The sequence below is a fragment of the Neopsephotus bourkii genome, unplaced genomic scaffold (assembly GCF_033783945.1).
Source record: "Neopsephotus bourkii isolate Nb327-2 ecotype Australia unplaced genomic scaffold, CSIRO-AGI_Nbou_v1 NB_1508, whole genome shotgun sequence".
Taxonomy (NCBI): Eukaryota; Metazoa; Chordata; class Aves; order Psittaciformes; family Psittacidae; genus Neopsephotus; species Neopsephotus bourkii.
In genome coordinates this window covers 5,604,330-5,617,128 of record NW_026901984.1, presented here as the reverse complement: position 1 = coordinate 5,617,128, position 12,799 = coordinate 5,604,330, and the positions used below count along the sequence as shown (strand labels likewise).

Sequence of the window (12,799 nt, the reverse complement as noted above, 5' to 3'; positions counted from 1 at the left end):
AATCCTCATAAGACATGAGCTTGCCTACTCAGCTATGTCATGGGGCCAGCTCCCTGCAAGGATAATAAAAGGTGTGTTTTTCTAAATTTAGTGCTTGAAGATGCATCCAACTTCCATGTTAATATGAGTGCATGTATTACAAGAAGGTAATAAATAATCTTCTGTTATTTTCAGAGCCAAATTTTGTGTCATCTTATGACATTGGGAACTTTACCTACTTTTTCTTCCGGGAGAATGCAGTGGAACATGACTGTGGGAAAACAGTGTTTTCTCGTGCTGCTCGGGTGTGCAAAAATGATATCGGTGGCAAGTTCGTGCTGGAGGACACCTGGACTACCTTCATGAAAGCTCGGCTGAACTGCTCTCGCCCTGGAGAAATTCCATTTTACTATAATGAACTACAGAGCACTTTCTTTCTGCCAGAATTGGATTTGATTTATGGGATTTTTACCACTAATGTGTAAGTAAATTCCATGGTATGTTTTATTTTCTTGCCGTTCATGACAATAAAAACTGAAGTTTTGAGCTCCTCTATTCTGCATGTGCTGGGTAAACATAAATAAAAATTACTGTTTTGCTCAGCTTTCCAAACTACTGTTTTGCAGTGTCCTCTTGTGAACAAGTGTTGGTTCCAAATGCTTTCCACATGAATTGTTGAAGGTGTATGAAGGAAGGAAGAACTCTTAATATTTCCCTACAGCTGGGAGTCAGTTGTGTTTAAAACTATTTTGTTGTGTTTAAGTCATATTTTTCATGCATCCTTAAAAAAGACATTATTTTTTTTGCACACTACTGTAGTACATAAATACATTATTTCTTTATTAAATAAACATTTTATAATGTGACATAATCATGAATTTGACATGATATAATTTGACCATTTCAGGATGACCTTACCCAAAAGAACACAGGAAGTGCTCTTATAGTCCTAACATATACACCTGCGAGTTTGAGGGTCAAACCAAGAATCAATTTAATCTAATTTTCAACTTAACCTGTTATATGAATATGGTAAAATTAAAAAATGAACAGTATGGTCTTAAAAGTAACAATTTGGTAAAATATTAAATATTATATTGGGGGGGATAAAATATTAAGACATTTGATGAACATAATAAAAGTTCCCTAGATTCTGAGCTTGATATCAAGACTTGCTTAACTCTTAGGACAAAAAAAGACATTTATCTCAGAAATGTCCTTTGTTACTTTAAACTTTATAACTGGAGTTCATATGTTGCTCCATGAGAGCAGCCTGTATGTTGCAGTAAGCATAAATTTGAGCTTGAGCTAGTTTCCATGCTATTGGTGCCATCCTTTATTAACACATCTAGGCATCTTGCAGACCTGGGCTCATCCCTGTGCTGGCAACTCATACTGTGAGCATGACTAGTGAGGGGCTGCTTGAATCAGGCTGTGGCAATTCATGAGCTGTGATATTGGATAATGGCTTTGACAAAGTCCTGCCACTGAAAGCCTAACCAGAGGAAGTTTGCTCCAAAAAATCCACAGGGCTTTGCCCATGGAAGGGAAACAATACTCTTCTCTTAGAAGGGTTGTCCTGACAATCTGGGGAATTACGGAGTTTCCTGTGATACAAATTCCAATTTCTGAGGTTGAGCAACAATATCAGGGCTGTCATCAGCACACCCTGCTCTTCTGAAAATGGATTTGCTAAAATAAGACTATCTTTGCCACATGAAAGTAGTCAGTATTTGAAACCTTGCTGCTAATTCCTTCTTCCCCTGTGGCTCAGTGTTCTGTCTTGTCCAAATGAGATGGACCATTCAAACCGGAATTCATCGCAACTGTTTGGGTTTAGGTTTTTTGATAGTTTCATTAAATTATACGTGTTCATGCAGTCAAATATTGTAACTAAATTTTTTGGACATTGTTGCAATGTTGTAGAGTTAAGATTACTTCCCCATGCTGAATCCTGCTCACAGATACCACTCAACCCATATGATCCACCTTTCAGGTCTGCACCTAATGGTTCTTCACAGAAACAGGTTTACCCATGAGGGGGAACAACATATTCCTTTCTCTTGGGGTAACAGCATCAGATATTAGTGAACTGCATTCAGCATTCTTCAATGTCAACGTCTTCAGAACTGCAATGATTTTATTGTACCCTAATGCTTTTTAATGTACTGTAAATATACTTGAATATACCTGTGGGGAAAAAGCTGAAGCATTTCTGTCAGTAAAGACTGAGTAATAGCAAAACCTGCACTCTTTATGTGTTGTTGACGATTAAGCCCACTATATCCTCTGCTTCATAATGAAGCTGATTTTTTTTTCTTTCAGACTATCTGAAAATCTATAAGCATGAGTCTAATGTCCTTTAAGGAGTTCAAAAAAGTAAAGATGACATTGGTATGGTTAATAATATTAGTGATCTACTTTTAGTGATAGTTGATGTAGGCAAGAAAATATCAAATCAAATGATAATTGATTCTAAAGGAATTGTTGGCATGAAACTTCAAATTTTGGGGTTTCTTTGAAATAGGACTGATAAATGTAAGAAAGCAAATTGTTCTTTTGTCCTGCTATTAAATCTGTGTATCCTAGCTCCTTTTTTGGAGCTAGAAATCTTGATAGATTTGATCCCTTAGGGTTAGCTTTTCTTTCCAACATTTTGGAGTTTCTATAGTAGTTTTTCCTAACCCTTGTGTAAATCAAAGGTGAAGTTAAAAAGGAAAAAAAAAAAAAACAGGAAAAAAAAAAAAAGAAGGGGTGCAGGTGGGTGTAAAAGGAAAAGAATGCTGTGTGGATCAATTGTCAGCAGTTTTACCTGTAGTGGGAATTTGTGAAACTGTTACCTTACTTATCTATCACTTTATCTCAAACTGTGCAAAAGAGCAATGCATGCAGGCATTCAGAACATGAATATGAGCTCTCATAGTCACTGGATTATATTCTTTACGATGCGCAGAACTCCTTTATTGTCGTGTGTATTACATTTCCAAGACAAGAACAGGAAATTGTGTATTTTGCCTGACTGCTGTTTGTTTCTGTTTATTCCCCTGTCTTGGGAATTATGCAGTCCAAGTTATTTTCTCTTGATGAGTTTCTGGAGCTTGCATTCTTAATGCTGTACAATATCTCTTCGAAGTGAGGATTTTTGTGGAGGTGTCTTACCCAGGGATTCCCTAGGGCCTTTGAAAATCCTTACTTCTGTCATGCTGCCATTGGTTGTATAGAAGAAGTGTTAATGAGCCCTGGGAATAATCTCATCCTGAACTCTGTATCTAGAAGAAAGATGTTCTTAATGCATGTGTTTATGTGTGGAAGTATAGCCCTGAGTTATTAGAGTAGCAGCAGAAGGTAGGAAGTTCTGCATTTCTTGCATACCAGCTGCTTGGCAAGGCTTACAGAAATTTTAAATCCAATGTTGGTGCCTAAAATCATCACATCATTTATTGCTGTATTGAGATATCATCTCCTGGTTGATCACATCTGCTTTGTTAACTGTGTGGAGGATTGGAGAGTTACTATGGGTTTAATTTTTTATCAGCAAATCAACTTCTTAATGTTCTTACTGAGGTTAATGTTTATATTTCTTTTTCAGGAACAGCATAGCAGCATCAGCAGTTTGTGTTTTCAATCTGAGTGCCATAACTCAGGCCTTTAATGGACCCTTCAAATACCAAGAAAACTCTCGCTCTGCTTGGCTTCCATATCCCAATCCTAACCCTAATTTTCAGGTACAGATACATGGGAGAAGGACAATAGTTTACATGATGTTTTTTTGAAAGTGTTGTATGTTTATAGTTAGTAAATCCAGTTTTGCAGTATGTTACAGCTTACAATCTTAAAAAAAAAGAAAAAAAGAAAAAAAAAACAAAAAAGGCTTAAGTGGTCCCCTTATTTCAACATACTTTACTTTATCCTTCCACAAAATAATTTGTGTTGAAAAGCAGATGAACTTTGAAGGGTAGGAGAAAAAGGGCTTGATTTCAATTTTCTTTCAAAATGAAACACTAAACACTATAGTTATTTGTCAAGGTAATATTAATTCCTAGCCTAAGTATGATCCAACTGGTATTCTCTTTTACACTGCACTTAGAATCATAGAATCATAGAACAGTTAGGGTTGGAAAGGACCTTAAGATCATCAAGTTCCAACCCCCCTGCCGTGGGCAGGGACACCTCGCTCTAAACCATATCCCCCAAGGCCTCGTCCAAGCTGGCCTTGAACACTGCCAGGGATGGAGCATTCACAACCTCCCTGGACAACCTATTCTAGTGCCTCACCACCCTAACAGGAAAGAATTTCCTCCTTATATCCAATATCCAATCTAAACTTCCCCTGTTTAAGTTGTGCTAGCTGAACCTGAAAAGGGGACACTGACAGAAAAGATAGAGAGGGGAAAGGGGTAAAAGAGGAGCAGTCAGGATTTTCCTGTGTAATGTGGCCCACACTTGTTGAATTGTCTGACTAAAAGCATTTGTGATGTGGGGTGCCCCTCATTTGAACTTGTCACCCTCAGAGGGTGTAATAATTTGCAGTTGACTGACAGCATAAAACTTATTAGTGGATCTTTCTACATAAAGAAAAGGGTATTTCAGGTAAGCACATAGGCATTGTTTTCTTCTTCATATTAACCACTCCTAGGAAAAACTTAGTAAGTGTGATTCTAGCAAGGGAAATGGAAGAGAAAACATCATTAATTTAGTAATTAACAACAATAGCTGTTCACCATGATACATTGTGTTCGCCTTTATCCACCTTTCACCCTCCCTTAATGAAATTTTACAAGTTCAGTGCTACTCCTAGTAACAGCCTTCCCTATCTTCTAAGAGTCATGAGATCTCTGCAAGGATGAAACAGAGTCACCCATTGGGGATTGCAGGTAGTTTTAATTACTTCCTGATTTATGCATATGAAGGAAAATAAGACACTGAATTTGCTCTGAGTTACAGGCCAGAGCCGTGTTACCTTTCTGAAAAATAGTATCTTTGGCATTAGCCCCAAGAGACAAGACTTCATTTAAGTAAGCCATATTGCAGAAGTGGGCTATATTTGTACATAGCTTTTTACATATTTGTATCATCAAAATAGTGATATCTAGAGGGTCTAAGTGAGGCTAAATCTTTGAAGGAGAAAGCCTGAAGAAAGACTTGTATGTAAAAATCTTGTCTTTCTGACTAGGAAAGTAAGTCCAATAAAAATTATTAATCCCTCCCTACAAACCTTGTATTAATGTTTTGATAGTTATTGTGAGATCTCCCCATGCAGATGGTGCATACAAACAAAGATGACAGCCTGACGGCTGCGTAAAAATGGTTTAAGTCTCTGCTGTGCTGTTCATGCTGATCACTAAATTCCAGTCAAGGCTTAGCAGTTGAAGAAATTTCTTGCTTGGATAGTTTGGTAAATTTTAATATGGCTGCTACTTTTTTTTTTTACAAAACCAGTGGCATCAGTTTTATCAGCAGGCCATCATTAGTGTTAGAAGCTGTAACACAGCCTTTTACAACACAGTATTGAAGCCGATTGACATTAGCTGATCTGTAGGTATCATTAGTAATGTCAAACTTCTGTTCTTTTGCAGGTGCCATCTTTTATTCTGGTGAAATTCCCATTAGATTTCTGGCTCCATAACTGTAGCAGTGATGTATATCAGAAGCTAGTCTAATGCTGAGAGCTAGGCATAACCATTATTTTGTGACTTGATGATGCTTTAGAGTACATACTTCGTGTAGATGGGTTATATTCATTGGCTGAATGTCTGGTTTCCTTCCCAGAAAGGAGGACTTGGACTTTCTTTTGTAGAGTCCTTACGAAAAATTATCAGAAGTTCTGTTTGTGTAGTCTCAGAAGTAGATTTATGCTCAGAGTATTCATTTACTCAGCAATAAAAAAAGCATGCGATTTGAATGAAGACTACTGCTACGTAGTAACAATTCCATCAGACATTGCGTTTGCAAGACTGGATTATAATAATGACATATTTTCCAGATTAGACTACTGCTGGAGTCCCAGTTTTGAGGATCACTGTTTTTCTCCAGAGATTGTTGCTTTTCTCTTTAGATAGGACAATTTCCACTGTAAGACCAAGGACCATGTGTATTTCAGTGTATATATGAGTGTTCCAGCTGGAATCTTTCCTGATTGATAGATTCAGAAAAATTCTTTTTTGGCATGGTTTATTTTCTTCACTGGCCTGACATGCAGTGTACACACAGAGCAAGTAATTGTTTCCTGACAGTTGCTTAACTGCCTTCTCTTATCATACTATCATTATGAAATTATTTATCTGAGTTTTTCTTAACATTTGTGGATTTGAACTGACCGCACAATTTCAGATTGAAAACATGGCAATAATGACAAAATAACTGATAGGGTTTTGCACACTATGATTTTGTTCATGCTGTATTCATGGCTTAATTTATGACGGAGAATAAAAAAGCGTGACTTAGGTATGCCTTTCATATCACTGGCGTATTTGATAAATGCTGTGAAGTATTGCTTTACTTTTCTAATGCAATTATGTGTGAGTAAACACGTGGATGTTTAGACATTCACATCCGCTAAGCAGTTTTCTCTTTTGTGTCCTTAAATAGTTGAAGTCCTAAATGCAAACGTGCTAAATTTAACTGCCTCTTATTTGCTTTCTTTATTCATGGTTGAAATTTGCATGTAGTTAATGAATGCTTTCCTGTCTTCAGCACTGTGACTGTGTAAATTATAAAGCAAACAAGTCAGAAGATTCTGTGTTTTGTTGGATAGTAGTTCTTCTTCTTTCTGCCTTGGGAACAGTGATATAGCAAAACATTACTTGTGGTGGTCAATCTGATGCCCTTCCATGGTGTTTAGAGTTAGGGAGCCTCCACAGTACTGCCACTGAGCTTCCTCAATCACTGTGTGGACAGTCTGATCAGCACCAAAATATATTCTTGTGGTTTTTTTTTTCCTGTGCTGTAAATCAGAGAGTAAATCTGTTGTTATCATTGATGCGTATAGTAACTTGCTTTTCTGTGTTTACAGTGTGGCACCATGGACCAGGGACTGTATGTAAATCTGACAGAGAGGAATCTTCAGGATGCTCAAAAATTCTTTTTAATGCATGAGGTCGTTCAACCAGTTATTCCAATTCCTTACTTCATGGAAGACAACAGCCGATTTTCCCATGTGGTTGTGGATGTCGTGCAGGGCAAGGACATGCTTTTCCATATCATCTATCTTGCCACAGGTATGAACTCTGACTTGCTGTAAAAGCTGCAAAAGTTTATGAGGTCTATGAGTTTTAATGTTCTGTGAATCAGTTATGAAATATGTATAATGTACCTTGAACAAGAGCTTTTCCTCTTTGATAGCATTCACCTGTCTTCTACTTTCTCCGAGTAGATGAATTCAGCAGTTCACAATGCCTTTGTTTATGTTACACTGTGAACTGAATTTTTGGTGTCTGTTTCCTATTCTCCTTTGAAGATATGAAGCCTACGTGCTTTTGAGGGAGTGAATAGTTGGAAATTCTACAAACGGGACTTCAGAAGGTTCTCTATCTTTTGTTCTTTATTTAGCTCAGGGTACAATCTCACCCAAGATATGATGGTTTAGGGTCCTCTGAAATACAAGTAACTTTGAAAATAGCAAATACTGCTACTGCTGTTGGTCTTTCTGACTTTTCTGTTCACATAAATTTTATTCCTTCTCATCTCATTTTAAGTAAGTCATTCATTATGCAGTTTCACACCCTGCCTTATTTGCCCATTTATGTATGAATTTAGCAATGAAAGAAAAACAATCCTCCACCTAAAACTGCCTTGGTTATAAATACTGCTTTTGTGGATCAACATTTCAAGCATCTTAAAAATAGCAAGGGTGCCAGAGAACTGTTTTTTCAGAACAAGGGTGTCCCAGCTGTGTCTGAAATACTTAGTTGGACTAAAATGTTTAGAGTCCTGTGGTATAAAACTTGGGAGTAGTTCTGGGGTATGTAGTCCTATGTATATTACAAGGGAATAGTTCATCAAAGCAATGGTTTGTTTACCCATCTGAAACCATAATGCACAGTTTGTCTCACAATGAGTAGGTGCCAAATAAGGTAAACTTAAGGAAAGAATCTGTTGATCAACAAGAGGGAAAAAAATCCTAATCCTTTTTATTTGATTTTGCAATCAGCAAAGTATATTTTAAAATTACCATTGATTCAGTGGAAACTGGAACAATCCCTTTAATTAATAAAATTATTGTTTACTAATGAAAATCATATATCCTACAGCTTATCATTTATCAAGTGCCTAGATAAAATTTGCATTGTGGCTCAATATAAGATTTCATTTTCCCTTGAAAGCATGATGCCATTTTTCAGAGAAGATTGCTTCTTTTAAGTCTGAAGAAATTTTGTAGTAATTTGGTGCATTCAGGTGTGATGGTATTACTTTGCATATTATCCTTGTAGTTTTCTTCTTGTGCTCATTGAAGATAGGTAGTAATATAAAAACTTTTAATGGATTAAAACTGTGCTTGGATTTGACCATCCCAGTCCAAACAACACATGGCTGGTAAACCTTAGCATTGTAAGTGAAATCAAGTCAATAGTAAATGCTGTTTCTATTGCAGAGATCTCATGACAGAAACTAAATTACAAAGATATTACTGAATTTGTAATTTGTCATAATTCAGATTGTCTTCAATTTTCAGTTTCCCTTGCTATGTTTCCTTTTATCTTCAGTTAGGATCTAAAACTTTACATTTCATGATGCATTAATAAATTGTGTTCAATAAGGATTGTAGCTTCTTTTTATGAATCTTTCTTGCTGCTATAAAGGTATGCTCCTATAGTCCTTATGATGTGTGCTTGCCTTCCACTTTCATTCTTCTCTGTACCTCTGACCTTTTGGTCATTCATGGAAGCAGGATACTGCCTTAGCTGGATCCTTAGTCTGACTCCAGCACATGCTTTTATGTAATTGGGTAGTGTATGTTTTATAACTGTGAGAAACCATATGATAAAAAAAACAAACCAGGTAACATTATTCCGTTCTTGAAGTTTCCTTGATGTAGCTAATTCTGTTTCACTTCTGTTTCATTCAATCACAGTGGATTTTGTTAGGATTCTTTCTGCCCTGTTTCCTACCCCACCCCACCCCCCAACCCCCCATTTTGAGCAAAAGTACCAAGCTTTATTTTTAAGAAATATTAATATTCACCTTTCAGAAAAATTACCTTTTTGGTAGATATTTGCTTGTGTAGAAGCTGTGGAGCTGTTATTGAGTTTGATCCTAAACTGCATGTGGTAAAAGATTACTGAGAAAACACCACTGTTTCTGTAAACAACAGAAACTAAAAGGCAGCAGCCTTAGCTTTGAAAATAAACAGTAACTTTGGAAGCAGCCCAAGTTTAACAGTTTTGAATTCCTCCAGTATTCAGCCTTGCTCCCACATACAATGTCATCTATCCCAAGCTCCTATCACCATACAGCTTTTGTATGTTTGGGAGAGGTGAAAGAATGGCGTTATAGTAACTATCAGAGCAGGAAAGGTTTTAATTCTTGTATGTTTTCTAATTTAATTTACTTGTATTATTAAAAATTATATCAAATTAAATTTGGAGTTAAAATTTTGCTGCAATGCTCCATCTTCCAAAAAAAGCTAAAGAAATAAAAGCTGCCTGGCAGAAAAGGACATGGAGGTGTTGGTCGATAGCCATGTGAACGTGAACCAGTTGTGTGCCCAGGCAGCCAAAGCAGCCAACAGCATCCTGGCCTGTATCAGAAATGGCACAGCCAGCAGGACCAGGGCAGTGATCATCCCCCTGTACTCGGCACTGGTGAAGCCGCATCTCAAATCCTGTGTTCAGTTCTGAGCTTCTCACTGCAAGAGAGGCACTGAGGTCCTGGAGCAGGTCAGAGGAGGACAACAAAGCTGGTGAAGGGTTTGGAGCACAAGTGTTACGAAAAACGACTGAAGGAACTGGGGCTGTTTAGCCTGGAGAAAAGGAGGCTCAGGGGAGGCCTTATCACTCTCTACAGCTACTGAAAGGAGGTTATAGTGATGTTGGTCTCTTTTTCCAAGCAACAAGTGGTAGGATGAGAAGAGATGGCCTCAAGTTGCACCAGGGGAGGTTTAAATTAGGTATTAGGAAAAAAATTCTTCATTGAAAGGGCTGGAAAGCACTGGAACAGGCTGCCCAGGGAAGTGGTGAAGTCACCATCCCTGGAGGATATTAAAAGACATGTAGATGCGGTGCTTAGGGATGTGGTTCAGTGGTGGACTTGGCAGTGTTAGGTTAACACTTGGACTCTATGATCCTAAAGGTATTTTCCAATTTTAACAATTCTATGATTCTGAGATCTGAGGAACAACTGGGAGGTCTTCACTGAGGAACAACAGGGAGGTCTGCATTCAGTGCCTGGGAAAATCAAGGAGCACACCTCTTTCGAGCACACTGCTGTTGGCACATGACTGATGGTTTCAGGGGTGTCCTAGTAGTAGTCTACAAATACCTACATGGAGTTTACATGGAGAACAGACCCAGGCTTTTCACAGTAGTGCATGGCGACTGACAGACAACAGGCAGAGAGTTTCAGGCTGGATATAAAGACAAACTTTTTCACTCTGTGGACAGTCAAGCAGTGGATGTCAAGCAGCATTTCACAGGGAGGTTATGCAGTCTTCATCCTAGGATGATTTCAAGACCAGACAGCAACCCAGTCTATGTTATAACTATGTCCTTTGAGCAGAAGGTTATTGAGACCTCCTGATGTACCTGCCAACCTAAGTTATCCTCTGTTTATTGTATGCCAGTACAATGTGCAAATTGATTGGGCTAAATTATATTTTTACTAAGCACTGTATTAATAGATGTCATTGTACTTTCTGCTGCCAAACGGAAAGTACTGCATTTAACTACTCTAGAAGGAAAGCATTTAACTACTCTAATATAACTACTGGCAGTAAGCAATTTACACCTCGTGGTGTAAAGCAGGATGGATCCAACCCATGCTGGGTGAGATGTACTCTATGTAACTTTTGTAGTTATAATTCACTACAACATTCTTACAAAAACTGTCTTCTAAAATGCACAAATCTGATTCATTGGAAAGGTAGGCATATAGATTGGATTGAATACAAATGAATGCTCCGCTGTCTTTGTTACTCAAAGTAAAAATCCCATTCTTTGTAGCAGATAGGCACTAGTAAAGGGAAAATTCGCTCTTCATCCCACTCACATTCACTTACCTATCTGTCTTGTTGTTAAAATACAAATATTACAGAGGAGAATAACTCTGACAGTATTAAAGTGTAATCTAATTTCATTAAACATTAAATAGATATAATATTACTTGAAGAGAGACGGGTAGTAAGCAAACAAATGCATTAATCTGCTGTGTCAACAGACTTAGTTTCCTAAACCTTTGCCAAGTCATCATTCTGCTAGGGGATTCTGATGTGCTGGGATTTAACAGCTACAGCTCATCCCAAAAATATACTTCAGTACTTCAGAAACACATATTAATCTTTCACTGCACTGACTTCTAACTCAGAATGAAGGGATATATCAATTCCTGCACATTTTATGTTGCTTAAAGCTGGCACAGTGCTGCTGGCTTTAGGCAGGCGGAAATCCCTGAAACCATTTTTAATGATTCAGAAAGGAAAGTCAAGAAAAGCATTCACAGAAGTGCTGAACTAAAACACATCTATAATAGTAAATGAAAAATAGAGCAATCTAGAGAAAAAAACAATTATTTTGACAACTTTTCAAGTTTAAAAGACTTCTTCATTAGAAAATAATCCAAGCAAAATAGTGCTATATGTGTCATAGTTTGTTTTTCTCCCTTTTGTCCCTTACACTGCTCTTTTTATTGTCTCCCTTCTATTTCTCGCTTTCAGTTTAAATGCTTGTGTGTCGCATAGTTTAAAAATTTGTCAATATCAAAAAGATTACAAAGTTCTTGTTTGGGTTTTTTGTTTGTTTTTCTTTTATAAAACAGTATGCTGCAACGAAAGTAATTAGCCCTTATTTACATGACTGTGGCTAAATGTATTGATTCATTAGAATGAATGAGAAAAGTTTTAGGTATTGCATCTATTTTGAGGGTATTCCAAAAGCAGTTTCTGGTTGCTCTTTTATGGGAGTTCAGAAAAGGTCATATTTGCACTGTCTGAAAATAAATTTGAAGGAAATATTTTAAAAATTACTTGGTGGAAAAACTACCGTGTTTTCTCTGTTTTCAGTCCCACTGGATAGAGTATGTCCCCTGTGCGTCCTGATTAGAAACAGTTAAGTGCCCAGTGGTGGATCTTGATTATTGAGTTTTATAGTTTTGCATTGACTTAGTTGGGTATGGATGACTTACAAAGAGAATTTGAAACCTGAAGAAAGTTTTATTGTTAGTTACGTTGCATGTCTCTTTAGAGTGGGTTATTCACTGAACTGCACTTGAATTTTTATGCCGTAAAGCCAGGTTTTATCTGAGGCTTAAAGGTGACTGGAGGATGTTATAAAAGGTTTTGAACTTCCCTTTCCAAGAAGTTTTAGAATGTGTTTTTTCCTCCCTTTCAGACCTAAAATTACAGGTAGCAATGCTGAGAATAATGATAAAAATAATTCTGATGAAACATGTACAGCAATTATTATGAAGAATTGAGAAATTATTATGAAGAAATTTCAAGAGTTCTGGTTTGGTTTGGTTGTTTTGTGGTTTTTTTTTTTAACGCAGATGGAGTTTTCATACATTTGCTTTTAGAAGGGTTGTAACAAGTAGTAAATCTCCACAAATGTAACATTTTTCCCATGAAGCCCTAATGCAGAAACTAGACTCAACCTCATGATGAAGCTATTTG

The 12,799-nt window shown here is 37.1% G+C and overlaps 1 protein-coding gene across 4 annotated transcripts in view; it reads left to right on the top strand.

The window, feature by feature from the left end:
• The window catches only part of SEMA5A (semaphorin 5A), a 316,989-nt gene that overhangs the window by 190,749 nt on the left and 113,441 nt on the right, over positions 1-12,799 (top strand). For all 4 annotated transcript variants that reach the window (XM_061369678.1, XM_061369679.1, XM_061369677.1 and 1 more), the window contains exons 9-11: positions 175-460; positions 3,569-3,704; positions 6,992-7,196. In XM_061369678.1, the coding sequence (XP_061225662.1) occupies positions 175-460; positions 3,569-3,704; positions 6,992-7,196 (627 nt within the window). The remainder of the gene's footprint in view (positions 1-174; positions 461-3,568; positions 3,705-6,991; positions 7,197-12,799) is intronic.